Source organism: Dermacentor albipictus, chromosome 2 (genome assembly GCF_038994185.2).
Source record: "Dermacentor albipictus isolate Rhodes 1998 colony chromosome 2, USDA_Dalb.pri_finalv2, whole genome shotgun sequence".
In the NCBI taxonomy this organism is placed as follows: Eukaryota; Metazoa; Arthropoda; class Arachnida; order Ixodida; family Ixodidae; genus Dermacentor; species Dermacentor albipictus.
Window position 1 is genome coordinate 18813628 of NC_091822.1, and position 26490 is coordinate 18840117.

The 26490-nt window shown below is 45.2% G+C and overlaps 1 protein-coding gene across 3 annotated transcripts in view; it reads right to left on the reverse strand.

Annotated features, from left to right (window-relative positions):
• Positions 1-26490, reverse strand: part of LOC135918430 (zinc finger protein 791-like) — a 153887-nt gene that overhangs the window by 116499 nt on the left and 10898 nt on the right. For 2 of the 3 annotated variants that reach the window (XM_065452072.2, XM_065452073.2), the window contains exons 4-7: positions 16774-16828; positions 15003-15055; positions 11188-11272; positions 6291-6349 (exon numbers count right to left, since the gene is read on the reverse strand). In XM_065452072.2, the coding sequence (XP_065308144.2) occupies positions 6291-6349; positions 11188-11200 (72 nt within the window). In that variant the 5' untranslated portion in view covers positions 11201-11272; positions 15003-15055; positions 16774-16828. Of the gene's footprint in view, positions 1-6290; positions 6350-11187; positions 11273-15002; positions 15056-16773; positions 16829-24027; positions 24078-26490 lie in introns of all 3 variants that reach the window. The other variant, XM_065452071.2, reaches the window with a different exon arrangement.

Consider the following 26490-nt stretch of genomic DNA (forward strand, 5'->3'; position numbering starts at 1 on the left):
CTTCACCCAAACAGAAGAGCTGCTCGCAGAATACGTGCAAGAGCAGCGAGCGGCACAGCGGCCTGTTACGACCGATCTGCTCAAAGTACGGGCAATGAAGTTAGCTCTACAGAAGGGCTAATGCGGAGTGACTTCAAAGCGAGCAGGTGCTAGCTATCAAACTTTATGAAAAAAAGGGCTTTTCTCTTCGAAGGCGGATACGAATATGCCAAAAATTGCCCAAGAATATGAAGAGAAATTTCACAGTTTTCAGCGGTACGTTTTGAAGTTGCGCCATAGAAACGGCTACCACTTCGGACAGATTGGAAATGCCGATCAGACATCACTTTACTTTGACATGCCTGTCACTACAACCGTTGAGAAGAAGGAGGCGAAGCAAGTGCGCGTTTTGTCTTTTGGCCACGAAAAAACTAGAGTCACCGCAATGCTTTGTTGCACTGCGGATGAGCACAAGCTGCCCTGGTATCTTATCTTCAGATGGAAGTCGCTCCCGAAAGGAATCGTGTTTCCAAGTGGCATGATTTTGCACGCAAATGAAAAAGGTTGGATGACCATGGACTTGGTCGCTGACTAGATTTATAATGTTTAGCGGAAGAGACCCAGCGGCAGTTTGGTCCTGCACGGGATGCTTGTGCTCGATGCGTTCAGGTGCCACCTTGACCACTGCATCAAGGACAAGATGGCGGCATGCAACACCGACCTTGTCGCGATACTCGGCAGCATGACATCACAGCTCCAGCCACTCGATGTTTGTTTGAACAAGCCATTTAAAGATTTGGTCACTCTACACCAAATGGCTTGTCAGTGGCTGCCACGAATTCATGCCCGCCAATGAAATGAAGCGTGCCTCGCTGCAAGACTTCGCTGGATGGGCGAAAGACGCATGGTGCACGATCCCGTCTGTCATGGTCAACAAGGCCTTTAAAAGGCACGGGATTTCGAATGCGCTGGATGGCACCAAGAATGAAATGCTTTGATCTGTTGGTAGCGATAAAGAGTTGTCCGATAATGACGACGAGTGATATCTATCGCCCCATGCAGCTCGTACCGGCGCAGTGAAAATCTTGGTGGTAAGGTTCGCCTCTTCCATTTGTGTTTTTATTCATTGCAACTTTAGTGTATTGGGAATAAGCCTGTTTTTTCCAAATAAGAGAAAATAGTATTTCTATATGAAAGCACGAGGTGTGCGGTATTGCACTTTTTTTTTTGGTCATGGAAAATGGGTGCGCGTTACAATCGAGGGCACATTAGAATAGAGCCAATACAGTTTATCAGCTTCGTTCTCCTGGTTATGCGGATCATCTCGTGGTCATTCTATTCTGCAGCATGCTTACGTTCGTTACAAAGTGCACGTTACATGTCTGCCTGAATCAGATCTGTAAGTGCATACCATTGCAGTGGCAAACCAGCAAGAATGGAAGGAAATATGCAAAATCCCCACATTTACAGCACACAAATGCATTCTCTGTGTGGTGAGTCGTTGCAGTATTATCTTGTAGTGACATAGTATATTATAGGAGCTAAATTATCACAATGTTGGCTAATAGCGACCAAAATATCAAGCGCATAGCACACGCCACCGCCCACCGTTCTGGCGCAGCTTCCACAGCAGAGAAAGCCCGCAGGTCTGGCAAACCAGCGTGGCGGCGTGGCAGTTTTCCGGGAAAGTTTCACCCTTCCCAGATTCTAGGTCATCCTAGGAGAGTTTGGTCCAATAAGGAATGCAGGCGCAAGATCAGACCATAAATGGGCATAACCGCCTCATGCGCGCACCTGCAAACACCTGGTGCCAACTTGTCGCATCGGCTGACGGGGAGAAGAGGCGAGCGTCTGAAGGAAGAGTAGGCGCCACTGGTACACACATGCATGCAGACACACGCACGCGCCCACACGCACACACACAGCTCGCATGACTTCCAACGGTCATGTCTCGACGACTTGTTGGCACCTCCCTAAAGCCAAGGAGTCTCACGCTTCCCGGCCCATTGGCGCCGTCTGGAAAGGTCTTCCCATGCCTGATTTTGAATGTCTCTGTGCTTTGCGCTCACGCTAACAGTTGTACTTTTTGTTTAGTTGTTCATTTATTGCACGAGCCATGATAATTAATTAATTGAGCTAGAGTACACTTAGTGCACAAGCGAGTATTCACTTGTGTATTTGAGACAATAGAAAGAGTTGTTTTCCATGCACTACACTAAAAAGCCGTTATGTCACAATAAATTACGTAAGTGACGAACAAAGGCGCGCCATAACAATTGGGTTTGTCTTAACAATTGGGATGTACATGGTTTGTCATAACAATTGGAATGTACATTGGAAAGTGAAAGTCAACTGCTGAGAAAGGAGAAATGGGTGTGACGTGTTAATATGCACCACAATATAAATATTTTCGCTAACAGTGAATTTTCAACAAGAAAGCTTTTCTTGTAGTGACATGGCTTATTTGAATCCACACAGACTGAGTAAGTGTTGCTTAATGACCAATTCAGTCTTCTCACTCACGTGCCTCCCTAACTGTACATCCATTGGAAGCCGTTCCACTTCCATCAATGAGAACAAATGATTGTTTCAGTCATTCATATAAACTGATGCTCCAGGCACTAAAACGCATTGGAAGTCGAGTCACACTTTCTAGCACCTGCAAACGATCACAAATTCACTGAACAAATAAATGCACGTGCATATTACGGTAATGTGAATGGCAACGCACGAGCGGTGCCCTTGACATCGGATGTTGACTTTTTCCACCTTAACTTCTGACAGTTCAGATAAAGATATATCTTTGAAATAGACACATTGTTGCTTTTTTAATGCGATAGCGTTTAGAAGCTTGTTTCGCAGAAACTCTATTGTCAGCGTCTGTTGGCCACGAGCAAAAATTTCTGATAAAGACAATAAATAAACAGACAATAACCTGAAAATAAAATTGCGGGCTGGAGATTCGACCCCAGGAACCATGGGTTGTGAGACCAGCACGTTAGCCCATTCAGCCACTATCGGTCGCTGGTGTGCCCGCTCTTAAAGGGGTCTTGTATGAAGAAGAGTTCGGATGCGGCACATGTGCATGCCTTCAATGCTGCATCCACTTCCTCTTCAATAGGGTTCCGCCAACAACAGCCTCCCATGATTTCCGATGCGAACATAGCATGTTTACGCTAGTGCGTTCCACTCTTAAAGGGAACTTTAAACATAAATTTTTGTGCTAGCCATAATATACTCATCCACGTTCATACTCATGTCTACTCGCACTCACTCACTCACCTTCGTACTCATGTCTACTAACACTCACGAGCACTCACTCACATTCGTACCATCATTCACACTCGTATTCAGGCTTGTCTCAACTCACTCATGTTTGCCTCTACTCACCCACACTCACCTCCACTCCCTCACAAATACTCACCACATTCACATTCATTTCCACTCACACGCAGTCACTCACCTCCACTCACTCACAAGCACTCACTCTCGTTTATACACACTTCCACTCACTCATGTTCACACTCGCCTGCACTCACTCACATTCACACTCACCTCCACTCACCATGTTCACACTCACTTCCACTCACACGCAGTCACTCATGTTCACACTCACCTGCACTCACCATGTTCACACTCACTTCCACTCACACTCACAAGCACTCACTCTCATTCACTCACCTTCACTCACACTCACTCGTACTTGCACTCCCCTCCACTCAGACTCACTGGCACTGACCTGCACTCACACTCACCTCTGCTCACTCACTGGCACTCGCTCGCACTTACCTCCACTCACACTCACTCACACTTACCTCCACTCCCACTCACTGGCACTCACTTGCACAGGCACTCACCTCCACTCACACTCACTGGCACTCACTCGCACTTGCATTCATGCCTTTGAAGTGATTGCAAGTGAGTCTGAGTGAGCGCACTCATGAGTGAGTGCGCTAGCAGGTAGTGCTCTCTCGCTTTGGCTGGACCAACGGCACTCCTAAACTGCCTCCCAAGTGCACGCCTCTGTCAAGACTGCCACCTCCTTTATTTTTCTGCCTTTTCTAAGGGGTACTTTCGCTTTCCCTGTGCCCCTTTTTTCCCGACCCCTGTGCATGGGTAGCAAATTGAAGAAAGTTCGCTTCTGCTTCACCTTCCTGCCTTTCCCCCTCTCTCTATCTGGCTGTGCAGCCCGTTTGCTGCAACAGTGCTGGATGCACTGCCTCTTGCGGGAAAGTGGCCTGTGCTGCTGCAGGCACAGCCCATCTGACATGGAATCACCACTGCACATCACATCACTCGCTCACCTCTCCAGTTGCTCTTTTCGATAAGAGCATTTGGGATTCTTATAAATTTTAGTAGCCTGAGCACTGATGCAGCCATATAAAATAGGGCCAAAATAATGCAATTTGTGCTCAACAAACGGCTTCAGTGAGCAGAAATGCGGAAACAATGCACACAAAACAGAGCATAAACATTTCCTAAGCTAACATTAACACTGTACTGTAAGCTTAAAGGTAACCAATTAGTTCTACAGTCTCTTGGCCTTTAAATTTAGGCACCTATGTAGGACATTTAAAGCTAACCTCTAAAAAATACCATTAAAAATTGCTATAGTACTAAAACCATATTCATGCACGACACTGCCAATATTGGCTGGCCGACATCCACATTCCTGTGATTACATAAACTTATTTTTTCTGTGACAATTTGACAGAAGGAATTTAATATAATGAGAAAATGAACTCAAAGTGTGCAGCACGGCATCCCGCAGGAACTGCAGCAATGGCTTTAAGGCTTTGAGAACTTATTTACTCAGTGGTTGTACTAGTAGTTGCCCAGTACTGCATCCCTCTTCAAGTTAGACTGTCAGCATCCTGATCCTGACAGCGCACATTTCAGGACATAGACAAAGCAGGTGCCAAGCATCTGCTATTTCACAAAACAAATTTGTTGTGGAAAATTACCATCAATTTTCTAAATTTTTTGCATGTCTGCGATACATACAGGCTTACATAAAGGGAGTGTAAAGACATTTAAAGGTTATATTCATTGTTTTAATGAACATCTCCTTTGTGAAACTGACAGCTCGGCTGGGCAGAGCTAACGTTACAATTTTATTCCAATGCCATTCCTTATCACTCTTCATTAGTAGTGGTCAGAATGGAGCTCCACCTGCATTATCAATGAGATGAACTGGTTGTGAACGGTGTATGATAAGGGTGGCAAAGAATCGAGAAGGAATTGCTACATTAAACCAGTCCTGCAGCCTGCTTGGCCAAATAATGAGGCTGCATGTATCTAGTTTGCGCAGCTGCTATAGATTTTCTATGATTTCTAAACTTTATTTCCAAATGCCACGCAATGCAATTTTGAAATAACTAGCCAGGAAATTGGGTCAGATCTTATACTCTGCAACCAGTGTTTGTCTACATTTTAAATTAAGAATAAATAGGTTACAACCACAACCTTATTATACAGTCAATGACCGATTTTTCAGACCCACTCGATAATTCAGACATCTTCACAGTCCTGCCAGGTACTCTAACAGAACCAATGTATAAGGACATCTGAAAATTTGGACGCTGAAACCCTTTGCTGCCCAATTTTTTCCAGTTCTTGCCGCGACATCACGCCCAAAACGCCATTAATCGAAGCTAACATCGCTACCATTTTGATGATCTCGCAGCGCCAAACCAGCCCTCTCGCACGCTGATTTGCTGGCAGTCACAGTCACCATAGCAACACTAGGCCTTGCTGCTTTGACATTTTATATCAAGTTCCCTGCTGTCTAGTGCCATGTTTTTCATTGAAAGTATCTGCCACTGTCAACAATGATGCTGATTCCACCTTTGTTATTATCGCCTCTTACTTCAAAGTGCAGAAAGCACGGCAAGGGTCAAACATTGCATAGAGCCAGTTCTCTAAAAACTTCGCCGCAATGCAGCAATGTTACGCGGTCAAGTTAGGCGGAGTATTGCGGTGAAGCATGCCAAAATAGGAAAGGGGCCACAGTCACAGGACACAGTATTTATTCCTTAATTAAACATGCATGTACCTGCCATCTCCTGTCACAGCATGAGCACTGATATGCTTGATAAATGTACTGGCAGGCCTTTACAGCTATTCTGAATATGCCAGTGATGATTCGAGCCCTTGGGGGCAGTAAAAGCATGCATTCATTTTTTCCGACCACCTGACTTTTCTAACGTTTTCATGGCCGCTAGGGAGCCTGAAAAATGAGACGTTAAGTGTGATTCTAGAGATAGTTTCTTACTATTATTACACTGACCTGCTTCAAAGGGCACACTAACCTGGAGGTCAAGGTCGTCATCTTCTTCTAAGGAACTAGCCTCGGACTCATCAGGTGACCCTGCAAATATGGGGGAAAGCATGCCAGCACAGTATCATAGCAATGATCGTCATCTACCTAACACTGTCTGTCTTGAAAAAGAAAAGTCCCATTGTCAAAACATTGGCTCCCACTTTTACCTTGTTCTCGTTTTGCTCATCGTCTTGAATTTTCATCTCCCACCTTCCCTGTGTTAACAATGTCTTAACTTGTGGACTTATGTCATAGGTAGGCATGAACTCTGTTTGTGCATAAACACTTCATTCAACTAAAGTGACACATTATGCTGAATGGCATGCAGTGTTTGAACCATAATGTTATGCTCTCATTCAACATGTGGCACTGCTTCTAGTCTTAAAAGGTGTACCACACAGAGCTGTATGCTCCAGAGATTGTGAATTGAGCATAAATATCCATTGCGCGCCTGTTTAGTAAAATCAGCTTTAGCAGTAGCAGTCCCTTTTATGTTTATAGCAGGACAAAGGCCTTTTGCAGTGATTTGCACTTATCCCAGCCTTGCACCAGCAGACACCATCTTGCGTATGAAAATTTGCTAATTTCATCACACCATTCAATTCTCTGCCATCCTCAACTGCGCTTCCTTTCCTTGGCATCCATTCTGTTAGTCTAATAGACCACTGGTTATCCACTCGATGTTTTACATAACCTGCCCAGCTCCATTTCTTGCTTTTACTATCAACTAGCACATTGGCTACCTTAGTTTGCTCTCTAATCTACACTGCTCTTTTTCATTATGCATTGTTATATTTTGTCAAGTGCCAGGAATAAATCTTGACAAAAAATATAACAAAGTATAAAGAAGAGGAAATGACTTCAAGCTAGCTTTCGGTCTAAAGAGCTGACTGTGTGCATGTACAGTATAGGAGATGGTGTTGTGCAAATCATGTGCATAAACACGTTTCCTGTTTTGTAATAAGAGCAGCAATGAGTAGGAACAGTGGCACAGTTCGTAGCACTTGCACAGTAATCCCCCACCAGGGCGTTTCTCTTTACCATCTTGGAAAAGAGATGGTTCATCACTCAGCCATTGCTCTACCCTGATCGCCCCAAAGCAACACTTCTTTGCTCCATTTTTGTGGGGGTAGGGTCGTGCTCTGTGCACAATGTAGAATAGACTCGGAGGAGAGCTCTCCAATGCATCACGACGTGCACATGTGGTAAATGATCAAGAGAGAATCACTGGAGCTTGATCTTGCCCACTGTGTCTTGACCTGTGGTGAGTGTGTAGCGCACTACTACGTGCCACAATGGTCCGGTCGCAAATTATGACAACACGACTAGCACGCTGATGGTGCACAAGCAGTAGAATCGGCAGAATCACGCTGCCGCCTGATTGAGCGGGCTCGGCTAAACATATAATTTGTGGACATCAGGCACCAGTGTCTGTATGGTTTTTCTTCACCCACAAACTGGTGAATCTGGACTTCATACAATCCCTCTCAGCTCCAGGTGCCTTAGCCGTTTTGCTGGGCCTACCGCCACAAGGAGCACAAGCCCCGCTGTCTTTGCAGTCTGCCTTCTATATCCAGTCAGTCATGGCCTCGGATTCTCTCGATCAAGTACTGCGGTCAACGCCACAACCCCGCGATCCCGAGGTCTCCGCTGTCAAGTTCCCGGATTTCTGGTCGTCGGACTCGGAACTTTCATTCATTACCATTGAATCCTTGTTCCTTCACCACCGCCTCAGTTCGCAGTTGACCATGTTTAACCACGTCATTGGAGCGCTTCCATCTACTACTGCTGTGATTGTTCGCGATGTTCTACGCTCCTCGCCTGTCGACCGCCTCTGTAAGGCGACGCTCATCCAGCAACACCACTGAAACGGAGCAGCATCGATTATAGCAACTTCTTACATTAGAGGAGCTCAGCGAATGCAAACCTACCGACTTATCGCATTGTGTGCAAGCCTTGGCCGTAGACCTGGCTCCTTCAACCAACAGCGCACTTTTCTGGGAACTTTTCCTGCAGCGCCTTCTAGCGCAGTTGCGCATTATCCTGACCACATCTTCATTCTCGACATTGGAATCTCTGGCCCAGCTGGCCGAAGGATTATGGATGTCAGTTTTGCCTCTGTGGCCACAGTTCATCGCCCTCCTGACTCTCCCTCCCACGGTGGCACAGGTGCTGGCGACAGCTATGCGTGTCTCCTCGAAGCTAACAAGGAGCTCACATGGCAAGTGGCGTGACTGACAGCTGAGGTTGCTGCCATCCGAACACGCTGGCCACATTCTTCGTCACAACCTCGCCATCCCAGCCTCGGTCCCTCTGGACGCCGTCCTCCTCTTATTGTTATGCTTTGCTGGTACCACCATTTGCTATGGTTCTCGTTCAAACCAGTGCTACTAGCCCTGCTCCTACGCAGGAAATAGTTGGGCCAAACACTGATGGTGACTGCTGTTCCCCGCCCGAGATCCACTTACCTTTTCCACATCGCCAACCGCGTCACCAAAGTCCGCTATCTTGTCGACACTGGCGCCAAGATTTGCATCCTCCCTCCTACGTTGGCTGAGCGTCACCATCCTCCGAACTCGCCACCTCTTCCATCAGCGTCACCGATCTTACATTTGGCACCATTGTACGAGTCTCTGGTGAATTCTTCGATGACTCGCTTACTGTACCTGCTAATGTTTCTGACTATGCTTACCATCTATGCAGCACTATGCGTACTGTCATTCCCCCCAAGAACGACATTCTTCCCTGCGTGTATACATCCCTGGCCTTGAGAACTGCACTCACATCTTTATGCACCACGACACTGTGTGTCCTCCCTTACGGCCCCCGTATGATGATCTGTTCAAAGTACTCAAGCATGCACCTCAAAACTCTCTATTGCTCATCAACGGCCGGGAAGATGCGGTACCGTCTGAAGCCTGCCTACTTCGACCCTGACACTTTAGCTACTTTTGCTGTCACATTCTCTCTTGACCAGGCCAGTCCTACTCGCCACGTGTTTCCCACCATCTGCGTTTCATCATTCGTCCAGCTCATGGCTTCCTCGTTAGAAGGGGGCCCTGTATTGCACTACTACGTGCCACAATGGTCCAGTCACAAAAGACGATGACACAACCAGCATGCTGAGTGTGCGCGAGCAGTGGAATCAGCGGAATCAGGCCTGAATGAATCAGCCTGAATCAGCCTGAATGAATGGGTCAAACTAAATCTATAATCTGGGGACACCAGGTACCAGCATTTGCCTGGTTTTTTTTCACCCACAAGTGCATTCCTTGAGTTGCTCCTTCTTTAGAGCCCTAAGCCAAAGCATGGTGTCCTGGTGCTTACATATGGCAATACCATAACAAGTCACATTCATAAGAAGCTAATTCCCGACTTCTTGCAACCTGAGGGAATTGAAGCACAGCTGCAAGCAGCTTTTCTTAACACATGGCATGCCACTACAAGTAGGGTTGCCAACTCTCGAGCAGACCAAGTCGGAATGGCGAGGGGGGTCTGCTGGCAACCACCAATCCTATGAGCGCCACCAGCAGCCAGTTTGCACATGCAACAATGTCGCACAAATGTCTTTAGTCCAACTATGTCACAATTTATTCTATAAAAAAGAAGCCGTAGCTGCCCGGCTAATACAGCTACCAATACAGATAGAGGTATTATAAACAGTTAGGGCCTACAAAATAACTATATTTACATGCATACTGCTTTATCTGTATCCAATGACCCCGTTTCACCGGCTAACAAATGTTAAAGTTTATCATTCAGCGTAAGACACACCTTTCTGTCTAGGAAGTTCCTCAAATGTTATCAATGTTTCTATCTGTTGTCTAGGTCTCTGCCGAGCCTTGTGTAATCGAATTCTGTGCATAATGGGAATACTGGTGCACATTCTAGAACCTATGCGAGCACCAAGGACCACACTGGAAGGTTCGTTGAGCCATGCATAAATAGCCGATGTGTCTGATCTACAGATCAGATTTTTGAAGATCACCGACTCGGTTCGCCGCTATCGTCGTGCCTGACTGTTACTTTTGCTGGGCACAACTTCGCCTAATGAAGAGTAAAATTTGTAACTTTTAACACAGTGTCGTTCTTCACCGTCGCCACCATGTGACAATAGAACCACGACAAAAATGAAACAGCCTTCGTGTTTGTGACAATGCAACAGAAGACAAATGAGAAGAATGTGCAAATGAGCTGTCAGGCTTTATGAAAAGGAAGTCTGCATGGCTCATTGATTGTTGCTCGCTAGAAAAAAAATCAAAAGCCAGGATTTGGAACATTTACTCAAAAGTCAGGACTGTCCCGCTAAATTCGGGACAGTTGGCAACCCCAAGTAGTAGCCACATGTCTGAAGCCTTCACTTCTTCCACTGTCCTGGACAGGGAGGGTGCTTAAGTCCTAGTGGATGTCATCTGAGGCTGGGTCCGAAATGCCACTGTTCAACTTGGGAAGTGCACTTATTGTAGCAGCTGTTCTCTTCACACTTCAGAAGCTGAGCACATGCTTATGCAGGTGCATCTTTGCAAGAGGTACACTGGCTGATGTGGCCCTGTGGATTGATGTAAAACTCAAACTTGCAGTGGCCAGGTTTTCTTTGCACTTTGCATCTATAGAGACCACGAATTTCAGTTTATGCAATACATAAACAAACATGGGAACAGCTTCTCTAAGTACTTGCCAATTTCCTCTGTAATGACAGGCTTTTTCAAACAGACAGATGACAGTTGTTGACCAGAATATAATCGCATGCTCGTGTTTGATTGCAGCTGCTAATGGATTACAAGCGATCTAACTGAGGTTGTGACACAAACTCTCTTGACAGGCATTACACACTATGTTCAATGCATGCACATTCCATGAACCCCTCTTGCGTCTGAAAAACCTACCAGCAGGGAACATGGTTGGGCTGCCTGGGAGACAGTCGAGCACCTTGCCGATGGGAGGAAACGACAGCTCCTGCTCTGTGGTGACCTGCACAGTATGAGTACACTGAGCAAAAAAGACCTCATTCTCATCGATCCAATGACTAACATCTTGCTTGCATTCTGTGTTGCACCTTTTTTTAAACTTCTACTTTATTTTCCCACTTTTGCCAACAGCATGACAGTAAAGGGTAACAATATAGTTACGACCCTTTCTTAACCTTTGTGTATCACACTGAACTTTCTTGACTGCATTGTGCACATATTGTCACAATGAAACGTACTGTTTGAAATGTGCCACACTAGACAGATTGTCCTTCTCCTTCTATTGCATTTTATGCATGCATAACTGCAGTTCTAACTCACCTGCATTCAAATATGCCTTTTGTACTTCTGCAGTTACATTACACATACAAATAATCAAAAGCTTATGGATCATGATTAAAATAAAGTCCTGGGATTTAGAGGACTGTGAAACCTCCTGAGAAGCAGGCATTAAATACTGCGTTTGCGGATAATGTTAGCCTTACGAACACCCCCTAATTGCTTATTGTGGTGCAGATCTTCCCCATTTTCTGTAACTATCATGGGCACAAATTCTGCATCATATTTCTAGTTCTTGTGTATTTGTCGCTATGGCCAGCCATTTACTAGCAGAGTCCTAAGTCTGATGAGCCTTATACTCCATTCCAGATGTGCTGCACTTTATGCCAAGTCGCTGGCATTATAAATATCACCACAATGCGCTAAAGTTAAACAACTCAATTGTGAGGTTTAAAGTCCAGAAATTCCACAGCGAGTTATGAGGGAGACCGTAGTGCAAGGCTGCAGATAATTTTGACCACTTGGGGTTCTTTAACACGAAATTGAGTACAGTAGCGTTTTAGAGCACAGCTCTCAGGTGCCCGTTTCCGTGTTGAGCGTCAGCATGCCTCGGCCTTCCTTAGCGTCCCTCGTAATCGAGCGAACGAGCACGGCGAATGATGGAAAAGCGAATGCAGAGTGCAGCATGCGATTAAAGATGGCGATGGCATAGAGAGTGCGAGGCAGAAAGCGGAGGAGAAGGGTATGGCAAAGGCATAAGAAAAACAAAGTGCCGTGCATAACGGGCTCTGCAGCAACGATGGCTACGATATGGCACCACAGTAGCACGCGTCGCCTGTACAGAAACAAAGTGCGGCTGCACGAGCAGAGGTCTGTCTATGGCCGCTGCAGTGAATCGCGAGCATGCATCACCCACACGCTGCCTCTCGCAATCTCATGATAAGTAAGGGAGTCACGCCACACTTCGCTCCATTTGAAACGCGCCGCACGAGACAGACTGCCCACACCAGCCAATATATTGCGAAACGAAAGCATGTATAGTGCTGCGCTCAAATTTTGCATTAGGGGGCACCGTAATGGCCAGTGGCCTTGTTGCATTTGGTCTGCACCGGAGTGCGCCCACTGTGACTCGTAACAGAAACCTTAGCAGCGGCACAGTGCCACAGCTGCTGCAGTGGATACAGTGATGTGCTGTTGCTTGAACATCTCCATGCCATTCCATTCTTAGCCTGACATCGCATTCTCCCCTGTGGTGCGCCCACTCTGAATCCCGCCAAAACATGCCTCACTGTGATTTTTTCTCTTTCAAGATTCATACCAGGCAGTACACAGATTCAACTGAGTGTGTGCAAGTGTTAGGCCTGGCACCTTCATTCTTCCGCACACGGCAACTGTCAATATTAGAAACATTGTTCTGTGCACTGTGAGGCCACTCACTAAGTGATCCAGTGATGTCCAGCAATTATTATTGCTCCTGCAAATTAATCTGTGAAAGCACCTTCAATCTGTCTGCACTGTGTGGTATATCCACACAAAGTCAGCTCTCTACTCCAATTCTTCTGCCCACAGCAACTGTTTAAAATTGCTGGAATAAGTTGTGGAGGCTATGCACAGGATGGGCATGGATAATGAGTAATGATATTCCATGATTGTCTTTCTTTCTTTCTTTTTTGTCTCCCTCGTACATTTCATTTCACAGCAGCCACCAGTTAAAGGCTGCACCAACAGTTGCACCAACATGAAATTTGATTCCTTCAACCCAAAATCAAGCACAAATTGGAGCCACCTTCTAGCCTTCATCGATTCCATAACTGATGCCAATGTGTTCAAGACTACTGTTTCTGATTACTTTATGCAATATGGTAATATTATTTCATTCATTATGAACTTGTATTATGTACACTTTGCTATTTTTTATATTTATGCATTTCAGCAACTGCCACTGCTCTCTGTAATGCTTCAGCCCTGAGAGTAAATACGTGAAATTAAATGCAAACGACATTAACAACTGGAACACTGAAAACAAGATTATATTTTATCACAACCTAGGCATACATCCAAAATCTTTGGTTTCCTTACAGTGTTGGCACAGACAGGCTCAAAGTTGTAGTAGTTGCTGGAGCAATGAAATTTCACTTTCTTTTTTGTCCAAATATAATAGAAAAAAAATGAAAACTGCTTCATGGCACTAGTAATTCCCTAGTTCTACCAACATATATAAACTAGTTCCTATACGGAAATTGATTGACAGTTTACTTCATGTTCACGTGTTCCTTTAACAGCCCTAAGGAATTAGGTTGTTAAAGGCCAAGTGCAAAAAAAACATTTGGGCAATGTAGAAAGCCTAGCTTAAGATAATATAGACATGGAGGATGCTGCGTGCAAAATTTGACATTCTAAATATTAGTCGAAGCATCATGAAAAGCTCACAAAAATAGATGTTTTTGATATTGAAACTGAAAAAAATACACTGCCATTACCGCTCGCCTGAAGTGACGCATGATCTAATACGTGACCTCCGAGACTGCAATGGCACCCGTGCAATCTTGGAGGCCACACTGCTGTGTAGCACAGGTACTGTGGCCACTGGGGGGGCTAGTGCTGTGACGAGCCCTCTCTCCATGCTGGGCTACTGCGTGCCCCGATTGGTCTCTGTGGTTCTGCAGACGTGGTGACGCGAGCTAGCTTGAGTGCCCGGAGGCCGCGGTGCACTCAAGAAACCTCAGGCGCACCATGCTGGGACACAGGTCATAGCGAGGCCACCATTGTCTGCTTAGACGCTGTTTAAAGGCTGCTTACAAAAAACTACGCAATTAACAGCACTGCCGCTGTGCAAAGATTACTTCAGTAGTACATACAGCTCATTCATAGGAGATTTAGCTAAAGTGGAATTTCATTGCTGTTGGCCTTTAAGTGCCAATAAAATGAAAGCAAATGGAAACTTGGATAAGCGCCAGGGAATGATGTATCGTGTAAGAGTGTCGTGAGGTGTTTAACCACTGCATAGGCCTTGACAGAGAAACAGAATTTATTGAAGGTGGCTCCTTTTAAAGTCATGGTACGATCAGAAAATGACCGGGAACATTGACTACACTTTGGAAACTCTCCCTGACATGTACGTTCAAGGTCTGTGCAGGGTCAACACAAGCCCTATGAACTGACATGAGTGACTGCGAGATGATTATAAGGCCTTCCAAGTCTCATGCCACCTCACCCCAAAAAGAAACAGCAGAATTTGTTTTGCCTTGCATCAAAATTTTTGTTGGAAGTTTTTCCAGTTCACACTCAGTTCATATTTCTCAAATGGGGAGACATGTGATGAATGTTTACCTTTGGCTTTAAGAAGAGTCAACATTTAGGTTGCTGCTAGTGAGCAATAAATTAATTACCGAGAAAGTACAGAAATAAGGACAGTTCAAGATCTGATAAAGGTAAGAGGCATGCAGCTTGCTCACCTCTTTCTCTGAATAGACCTTGGGTGCCAGCCTGACAACACAGGGAAGTTTACCTGCAAGGAAAGTGATTAGAGGATGCACCTTTGGAATGCAGATGCATGCACTGCAAAACAACAGTGCTGGTTTCATGTTTCTTGTGCACGCGTGATCTCTGCACTGCCACCTGAAGACTGCAAATGGGCTAGCACAAGGTTACCTGGTACGACAAGGACACAAAGTCAATCTAGACTGCTAAAGTATTCTTTGAGAATCCTATGTTTGCTATTTTTACGGCAATAGGCTCATTATTAAAAGAGGAAACGAAGGTTAAAAATAATTGTTTTTAAATTTGGCAGCAAAACCCCAGAGCCAGTAGTTCGTCACTTTTTGCCGATAAACAAGTAACTTGGCTCGAACAGACAGCATCAAACTCCATGATGTCATGGCAGGCTGGTGCAGGAACTTCAAGGTGGTGTCGCCAGCCATTGTTACTTTTTGCACCTTTACTTGCTTACCAATCATCTTCTCGTGCTGACAGTGGCGTTGTTGGTACTGTGAAAGTACATTCGTCTAGGTCGATCACTGACAGGGGACCCTGATCATGAGAAGGAAATTTCCAGAAGAATAAAAATGGGTTGGAGAGCCTAAGGCTGGCATTATCAGGTCATAACCACCAGCTCATCACTATTCTTGAAAAGGAAAATGCACAAGCGTTGCATTATACCGGCACTAACTTACCCTATGTGGCAGAAACTTGGAGGTTAACAAGAAAGTTTGAAAAGAAATTAAGGACCGCACAATGAGCAATGAAACAAAAAATGTTAGGTGCAATGTTAAGAAACAGGAAGAGAGCGGCGTGGATCAGAGCACAAACAGGGATAGCTGATATCTATCTGATATCTAGGGATAACATATCTGGTGGAGGCGCTGGGTTCCCTGTACCTCGTCACGGAGCTTCACAGTGGACGGTACGTCGAGCCTTCCTTCATGGCTCGACGGATATGTTATGCTCGGATATGTTATGCTCGGATATGTTACGTAGGAAGACACCGACGAAAAGCTATTTACAAGTATATTTACAAGGCAATACGCCACAGTTGGCCAAGAGGCAACAGCCCGCGCTAGCTTCCAATCGTCGTCATCGTCTTCTTACTGCTCGGCTCTTCGTCATTGGAAATACTATCCCGTAGCACTATGTATTCATTCACATGTTTTGAGATGTAGCTTGACACAGAATCCTTTGCTGTACACCGTATAATAGTGCTATCCATCTCAGCACACGTAAATGAGTAAAGCTTCACAGGAAAAGAGAAAATTGTGCAGATGCTATTAACGATGATTGTCAATGTAAGTGAATAGCCCGAACGAAGAACCATCAAGCAACCATTCTTTTTTTGCTGCCATGCTCTCCACAAAGTACAACAGTCCTCCACGCCTTCACATCCCAAAGCTTTCCCCACAATGCGCCCTTTCCTCAGCACTTTTGTATTGCAAGTTCAACCACAAACATCCAACTGCGACACGGCACGAAAATTGGCAATAGAAGCTAAGACAGCTATATGCTTTAAAAGAGGGAAGAAATTTCTCATTAAAACTTCACCACCACCCCCCACCAAAAAAAAAGAATAAAGGGCAATTGTCTTGGCAGTTTTAAACAAACATCCCAGATTGATTCAATGCTCATGTCCTTTGTTGTCTCTTTTACAGTACAAATAATAGCGAATTGTATATAACTAGATGCACTTTGAAGATACATTTTGCATACTTTGAAGATCTGAGAATCAAATCTTACCGCTTGCCAATGGTGGCGCCTCAATTTTGACCTTTTGCAGCGTCTGGATGCATGCCTGAAACAAAGAATCAACACTGCATCTTGGACATGATCTGCAATAATACAATTCTAATCTAATGTCATTCGAAGGCAATACATTTTTATTCACCATCAATTCCAAAAATTTAAGGAAATTGTTGGCCAGAGGCTGTATTCTATAACGGTTCGCTCTCACAAATGCCATTGGTCAGCGCTTTGCTGTTGTCATCTCTGGTAGGCATGACAACAAATTTTGTTGTCGTCACACAGGTTGTCAATCATCTGGAAAGCAACCCGTCGTCTGCTACAAGAGGAACCGCGGAGAAGTGGTTCGCTTGAGGGTCCCGCGCGGTGGCAAGCATAATCTCAAGGGTTGCTAGGGCAACTATGTCCGTCTGCCAGTCTCGCGCTGGCCAGTGCGAAGAGAGGGTTGCCGATAGTGGCTTCTTTGGTTGTGTTGCTGTCGAGCGTTGGCCTAAGACAGCCACGTGATGAGAGGCAACGGTGCGATGCATACGACATGAGCGAAGGCGAGTTGCGAAGGCAGTTTAGGCGCCCTAAAATCAGAATGCAATGGATTTGCAATGAGCTAGAATATCGTGGACCACAAGACCTAGTACCGTTTACACGACGACGGAAGTCCTGTGCGCGCTAGGGTTTTTTTGTTTTGTTTTTTGTGCTTCAGGTTGTTTTCAGCAGTGTGTCTGGAATGTAGAAGCTATTGGGTTGTCGCAACCGTCAGTCAGTCGCATCATTACCGTCGTCACTAGGGTCATTACGATTGAGGGAAAAGAAAAAGGGGCGTGAGATTTCTCTCTACGCTGCAGGAGAAAGCTGCAGTGAAGAACGTTTCCTTGGCTGCAGCAAGTTTCTTGTAGTTGTGGGATGCATGGACGGAACTCTCATCACAATCGTCCACCCTAAGGAGCTCAGCCACGCCTAAACGAACTCCTATTAGAGCCGCGGCCTACACAAAGAGAACCACTTTAATTGACAAAAGGACTTCTTCTTGGGCGAGTTGGTGCTTAGATGTCCTAGGTATACTTTGTGGCACAAAATACATTTGTTGAAAAGGGACAGAAGAAAGAAAGACAGTGAAGCGGCAAACTACCAGCTGTTTAATAACAGCCTGAAAAAGTGCATAGAAGAAAAGACAACTTCCGCTCATGCGCAGGGAGCCAAGGTGTGACAGAACAACATGGTCATGATGACATACTTTGGATAAGGCACATTTCTCCGGAATATAATATGATAGATGTATCGCTGATACAATCAGACCCTTTCTTTTTAATATAAAACGCTTCCAACAGCTCCCCTGCAATTTGATCCCTGCTTTTGCCAAGAATCAATACTTGTTCAAAGCATGGCATACAACGACAGGCTTTACAGTGCGTAGGAAAATGTGCCTTGCCATACTTAGCGATACTATTAGCGTGCTTTGATTGCTTAATGCTTCGCTTGCTTAACGCTTTGATTGCTTCGCGCTTTGATTGCTTGAAGTGTGGCGCACCACCTAGCGAAAAAAAAAAATGAATAAAGCAACGCAGATAAAATTAAACCACTAGCAATATAGCAATTACTATATCGTCCTCAGGCAGGCTGCCAATGGAAACTGACCCTTGTAATGTTTAACACCCGAATCCTCTCGAGTGAGGCTAGCTTAGCAGACATTGGTTGAGATATTATCAGCCTTAGTGAGATTAGAAGAACTGGTGAAGCTTACATATTGCTGAATAACGGCCATGTCCTCTGCTATAGCAGTCTCCCAAATAAGAAGCAATACAGGGTAGGATTCCTAATCCATAAAGACATAGAGGGCAACATCGACGAATTCTACAGCATCAACGAGAGGGTAGCAGTAATCGTAATCAAACTCAATAAAAGGTATAGATTAAAAGTAGTACAAACCTACACTCTAACGTCCAGTCACGACGATGAGGAAGTAGATCAGTTTTATGAAGATGTTGAATTAGCGATGAGAAAAGTGCAAACACGGTATACAGTAGTAATGGAGGACTTGAATGCAAAAGTGGCGAAAAAGCAGGTGGGTGAACAGGCAATTAGCAACTACGGTGTTGATTCTAGAAACGCTAGAAGTGAGATGCTGGTACAATTCGCAGAAAGGAATAAGCTGAGAATAATGAACACTTTTTCCAGGAAACGTAACAACAGAAAATCCACCTGGAAAAGCCTTAATGGTGAAACAAGAAATGAAATTGATTTCATACTTTCTGCCGATCCCAGCATAGTGCAGGATGTAGAAGTAATAGGTAGGGTAAAGTGTAGTGATCATAGGTTAGTGAGAGCCAGGATTCACCTCAATTTGAACAGAGAAAGAGTTAAATTGGTCAAGAAAAAACAGGTCAACTTAGAGGCAGTAAGGGCAAAAGCAGACAAATTTAGGCGAGTACTTGCAAACAAATATGCAGCCTTAGGACAGAGAGATGATGACGACGACATAGGGGTAATGAACAAAGCCATAACAAGGCTGGCTTCAGAGGCAGCAATTGAAGTGGGAGGCAAGGTACCAAGGCAACCAACCAGTAGGCAGCTCTCCCAAGTAACAAAGGACCTAATAAAGAAACCACAAAGAATGAAAGTGTCCAACTCAAGAGATAAGATAGAATTTGCGGAACTGTCAAAACTGATCAACAAGGCGAAAATAAGGTATATTCAAGACTATAACGTGAGAAAGACTGAAGAAGCCGTAAAAAATGGACGCAGCCTGAAACCAGCAAGAAAGAAACTTGGCGTAGGACAAACCAAGATGTATGCACTAAAAGATAAGCAGGGTCATATCATCAGCAATCTCGAAGACATAGTAAAAGCAGCAGAAGAATTCTATACTGGCCTTTACAGTACCCAGAGCACTCAGGAGTACTCTATTCAAAACAATAATGAACAGTATACAGAAACTCCTATAACTAGAGATGCGGTCAGAAAGGCCTTACAAGACATGAAATGGGGAAAAGCGGCAGGAGAAGATGGAATAACAGTTGATTTAATCAAAGGTGGAGGAGATCTTGTCACAGACAAAGCCACAAGAGACTTCGGTCGACGCTATAGATCTCTTTATATATCGCTGTCCTGGCACCTTCGTCGTTCTCTTCTTCTGGGAGCCACCCAACAAGCCTAACATGTGGCACCGAATCGCACCGAGTGGCTGTCAGCTGTGTCGAGGCCGTGACATTACCCCCCTTCCTAGAAGCATCGTCTCGATGCGGAACATTGATGCACTGGAGATAGTCACGGGGATACTGTTAAGAGAGACGTAGATGGTGAGAGAGGTGTGGGACTTTGCGTTCAGCGGGAATTCCGCAGCCTGGGATCAGCATCTTCTCTCTCGTTGCCCTATGACACCAATGCGCTTTGAGAGCTTGTACGTAGTGTCGTGCGTGAGGAGCCCGATCGACTACAGGGAGTGCGATTTCAACCGACCGTAACGTCCCTCACAGATATCGTCCATGAAGAAGTCCGCCAGGTGGCACAGCCATTCGTGCAAACCAGACCTGAAGCCACTCCCGTACTGACTTATGCACAATCAGTGAGGCTACCTGCGCAACCCGGGAACCACCGTAACCCGCCTTCTTCTGAAGAACTGCTGTGCCATCTCCAGGGCCAAGCTTCACGTACAAATATGTATGGGTCCACAAGCCCCCGAATCAATACGCGAAAGTCAGACATGTGGCACACACCTGACTATCAGCCACTCTGCTTCCACTGTGGCGAAGTGGGCCACTTGTACCGTGCCTGCTACTACCGAAGAATAGGACTTCAGGGCTATCAGCCTGGTGCTCGTCGCCCACGTGAGGGAGAGCGCCTGAGAGAAATCCAGCAATATCTGGCCAGTCAACCTTCGTTGCCGTACGCGCAGTTCCCACCGGTTGAACAGTCCCTGCCAACGACCCGATCTCAGTCTCCACAGAGGCGCCAGTCACGATCACCACCTCCTCGACGATCGGCGTCACCTAGCTGCTACACTACGTTCTCCACTTCCGTGGGCAACTGGCCCATGAGCCCAAGTCGGGGAAACTAAGAACAGCGACCTCCAGGAGTGGGGCCGCTGTCCAACACACTTCGAAAGATCCTCTGCTGCGACAACCCGACGACGGCGTCGACGACGACGACGATAACGACGACTGTATACCTTCGACACCTTCCTTCGAAAACCGTGAACCTGTTTCAGCCGACATACTCGCTTCTGTAGATAACCACCCGGTAACCACTCTTGTCGATACTGGTGCCGATTATTCTGTCATGAGCAGACAACTGGTTACTGCACTTCGCAAAGTGACGACACCGTGGCCAGGACCTAAGCTCCGTACAGCCGACGGTCATGTTCTCACACCAATCGGCAAATGCACTGCAAGGGTACAAATTTGTAAGGTCACATTTGTCGGTTCATTTATAATACTGGCAGAGTGCTCTAGGCAGGTCATACTCGGCATGGACTTTCTTCGGGAGTACGGCGCAATCATAAACCTTCACAAGTTGCTTGTCACTTTTTCCAGCGAACACGCAACTCATTCAAACGACTCCCACCCACAGTCCAAGCGCATTTCGGGTGACTGTGCTACTTTACCACCCCGGAGTACTGCATTGATCACTGTAGAAACAGACGATGATCCTCCCCATCTCGGAATCACTGAAGGCAATCTATCAGTCTTGTTGGCTCGACAGGTTTGCGTAGCCCACAGCATCTTGCAGCTGTCGTCATGGACTGCTCAGATTTTAGTGACTAATTTTAGTCGTGAATACCCAGCACCTCCACCAGTTTGTCACAGACAAAGCCACAAGAGACTTCGGTCGACACTATAGATCTCTTTATATATCGCTGTCCTGGCACCTTCGTCGTTCTCTTCTTCTGGGAGCTACCCAACATGCCTAGCAAGTGGCACCGAATCGCACCAAGTGGCTGTCAGCTGTGTCGAGGACGTGGCAATATAATGCTTGAAAAACTGGCGGCTCTCTGTACGAAATGTCTATCAACTGCAAGTGTCCCAGAAAACTGGAAGAATGCAAACATTACACTAATCTACAAAAAGTCAGACATTAAAGAACAGAAAAATTATAGGTCTATTAGCTTACTGCCAGTATTAGGTATATAAAATATTCACCAACATAATCTCCAATAGGATAAGGACAGCACTGGACTTTAGTCAACCAAGGGAGTAGGCAGGTTTCAGGAAAGGATACTCTACAATGTATCACATCCATGTCATTAACCAGGTTATCGAGAAATCCGCAGAGTACAATAAGCCTCTCTATATGGCTTTCATAGAATACGAAAAGGCATTTGATTCGGCAGAGATACCAGCAGTCATAGAGGCATTATGTTATCAAGGAGTACAGAATGCTTACGTAAATACCTTGTAAAATATCTGCAGAGATTCCACAGCCACCTTAATTCTACACGAGAAAAGTAGGAAGATACCTATAAAGAAAAGGGTCAGACAAGGAGACACAATCTTTCCAATCCTATTCACTGCGTGCTTAGAAGTATTCAAGCTATTAAACTGGGAAGGCTTAGGAGTAAAGATCGACGGCGAATACCTCAACAACCTTCGGTTCACCGATGACATTGTTCTATTCAACAACAATGCAGACGAGTTGCAACAGATGATTGATCACCTTAACAGAAAGAGTGTAAGAGTGGAGCTGAAGATTAATATGCAAAAGACAAAGATAATGATAAATAACCTGGCAAGGGAACAAGAGTTCAAGATCGCAAGTCAGCCTCTAGAGTCTGTGGAGGAGTATGTTTACTTAGATCAACTAATCACAGGGAACCCAGACCATGAAAAGGAAGTTCACAGAAGAATAAAAATAGGTTGGATCGCATACGGCAGACATCGTGAGCTCCTGAATGGGAGCGTACCGTTCTCATTGAAAAGGAAAGTATAGAATCAGTGCATTTTACCGGTGCTGCCGTATGGGGCAGAGACTTGGAGGCTGACAAAGAAGCTTGAGAACAAGTTAAGGGCCATGCAAAGAGACAGAAAGAGAGCGGTTTGGATAAGAGAGCAAACAGGTATAGACGATATTCTAATAGACATTAAGAGAAAAAAATGGCGCTCGGCAGGTTATTTAATGCGCAGACTAGATAACCGTTGGACCATTAGGGTGACAGAATGGGTACCAAGAGAAGGGAAGTGCGGTAGAGGACGGCAGAAGGCTAGATGGTGCAACGAAATTAGGAAATTTGTGGGTGCTGGTTGAAATCAGTTGGCGCAGGGCAGGGGTAATTGGAGATCGCAGGGAGAGGCCTTCGTCCTGCAGTGGACATGAATAGGCTGTTGATGATGATAATGATATCGTCCCCAAAGTACAAACAAAAATGACGACGTGACCTTGCGACACAATGCTGCACATTCATTGGTCTCCCTCGCGCTGTGGCATTCCACTATTTCTCTGCGTGACATCATCTTGAAGTAACAGCCAGAGCGAACCGGTTCCAAAGCGAACCATTACAGAATACAGCCCCAGTACACCTAGCTGGGCATGTTGTTTTAGCATGATGATGAGCTATGCAAGTCCCATCTTCACCTATCATTCAGTCTTTTAAGCACATTTACATCATCTAAACTGCAGGGTTTTACATGTCCCAACCACAACTTGAAAATGAGGCATGCCGTAGCGGGTGACCCCATACTGATTCTGACTGCCTGGTGTTTGGGCACCCAATGCTCAGTACAGAAGTGTCCTTGCATTTCACCCCCTTCAAGATGTGGCTGCCATGACCAGGATTTGATCGCCTGAGCTTGTGATTAGCAGTCTCATACAACAGGCACCCACCCGCCACGGCAGGCATCCATCAGTTCTTTCTGCAGCACTGTGGCTTCTGCGTTGCCAGGATAAGCTACTTGACACTGCGAATGATAATATCCTGAAGAAATGATACGGAGAAAATAATTTGATGACAATCCAATATTCAGTTTTCAGAGAAGAAAGGATGTGGGAACTTCACGAGAACACTAAAGTGAAAAGTATAAAATAAACTCAAGTTGATGAGCTATGCTTCTGAATTTGCAAAAATGTCAGTCTTAGCATTAGTGAGGTACTCATAGGCTAGCAACAATGAAAGGTAAGAAGTTGATGGTACGTTCAAGCCATGCTGGTCTGAATGCCAATTAGGTGTTGCCTTTATGAGTGAGCCGCACTGTACATTCAGACAGCCCATGCGCAAGCATTTGTTTTATCTTCCTGATGATTGGTCAATCAGAAAGTAAAACTCACAGCCAAGTCATCTTCGACAGTGACTGTCCGGACAATCGGTATGATTTCATCTGAAAAAGAAAGGTCCAAGCACATTTAAATCAAATGACCCAATTAGAAAACAACAGATCCGAGAGGCTGCTGAAAGTCGCATTTGCGCAGTGTGAAAGAGCTTCTTGAATGCTTCAAAAGAAAATTTAAAAAAGAAAAAAAAAGCTGTAATACCAAGCTATTCAAGCGATTTATTCCTAAAATATACATAGCCCGACATGGAGTACATCACTACAGGAACTAGAATATACAGAAGCTGTACAAAAGCTTTGTCCAAGAGAAAACTATAATTAAACATGTGGATCAGGCATCAATTTCACTGCATATACAAGAATATGCATGATTCAACAAGCATGCATATTTCTTGTGGAGGCCTTTACTTTCTTCTTTTCTTTCTTGCAATTTTCTGAGAAACAGATAAACCTATAGAACCACGCAGAATTTTGTTGCCTTTGACAACAAGAATAAGTAGTATAGTGGACTATCAACACAATTTGCACAGCTAGTCAATCAAACATGATGCCTGAATGTCACATTGCCACTGCTGATAACGTAGATGCCGTCTGGCAAACAAAGGAGCACACTCACATGAGTATACGATTTTGGAGCAGGCTGAAGGTTGGGCAAGAACCGATGTTAAAAAACAAAGTTTGTATATATGGAGCTCCGTGTCATCATGCTACATGCTTGTATGACCACTAGAGGTGCACTGCACCATCCCCTTAAAAACCCAAAACATTGACTGAGAGATCCGCACCACCACATCACTTAACATCATTTTAAGAAAAATTTAGGTTCGACATATTAAACATGCACAATGAGGTTACCTTGCAAGACAGACCAGAAACTTTTTTGTTGAATCAGAAAATTACCAGAAACCTATTTTATATTTGCACACTATTGAGCATTATGCTGTTATTGAGAATAAGATATTTTATTTTTGTTCTTTTGTCTTCTTCATTCTTTATTTTTATTTTTGAAGTGCATTGCTTTGTCGTGTCCTTTGTTGCTACTCAGTATGAAATCAGTGAATTGCCAGCCCCCTTGAAAGCAGCAGTTGCATATGTGGGCAGGAAATGTATTTTAAAAAATTACATTTCGGAGTTTAATGTCGCAAAACCATGATGTGATTATGCTGCACACTGTAATGGGGGACTGCGAATTAATTTTGACCACCTGGGTTTTCCTAACATGCACCTAAATCAAAGTAAATCAGCGTTTTTACATTTCAGCCCCAATGAAATGCAGCCACTGTGACCAGATCGAACGTCGAGCTTATCAGTTCAATGGCATGGCCACAGAGCTACTGTTGCAGGTGAAAATGTATTTGTATAGGGACAGGGCCACATAGTACCGTTACTGTTGTTGTTTCAACATGCAATGTGAACCAGGCCGCCAGCTCCTGATATGTTGGTCATTGTAAAGGCTCTAAAGGCACTTATTAGTCACTGGCATTTTGGACCGACCATTAGAGCAGGCCACGTACTCCCAGTATGAGCGGCGTTCCCCAAGCAAAAGCGCTGGAGGGATACTGGGAAGTGCTGGAGAGCATGGCCCACTATAGCATCCTTCTTCTTCACTACAATTATCCCTGGGAATGAAAAGGGAGCTATCCGGTGACCTAACAGCTCCTCACTATGAGTGGATCATAGTAAGGCTTGAGGCGCTCGACGTTGACAATGCCTCATCCATGACGGCACATGTCTGAAGACAGTTCAGCGGGTTCGATGACGTAGTTGAAGGGGGATGCACATTTGATGACACAGTAGGGCCCTTCATACTTGGGTAGTAGTTTTGAAGAGAGACCAGGTGCAGCAGAAGGAACCGAGAGCCACACAAGCACTCCAGGAAGGAAGGTGAGTGCAGAAATGGTGTCATCGCGGGTGCTCTTCTGGCGCTCTTGGTCAATGGAGGTGAAGGCCTGAGCAAGATCGCGGCACTCTTTAGCATGTCTTGCCATGGCAGAAGTGGGCACACATTAAGATTTATTCGGCCAGTATGGTAGAATTGTGTCGATGGTGTGCGACGGGTGCCTACTGTACAGTTAGAAAAGGGGTGAAAAGCCGGTGATGCTCTGAGTAGCGGTGTTGTACGCGTAGGTAACAAAGGGAAGAATGACATCCCAATTTTTGTAGTTGGAGGCGACGTACATGGCAAGCATGTTGCCAAGCGTACGGTTGAAGTATCGTAGAATGTGAATTGTATAAGGCCATTGGTTTGAGGATAGTATGCAGTAGTTGTACGATGAACAACGTGGCACTTTTTAAGAATGGTTTCAACTTCTTTGCACAGGAAGACACATCCACAATCATTGAGCAGTTCCTGAGGTGGTGCATGATGCAAGATGAATCGACGAAGCAGGAAAGAGGTAACATTGCGTGGTGTAGCTGCCGGGAGGGCAGCAGTTTTGGCATGTTACGTGAGATGGTCGAC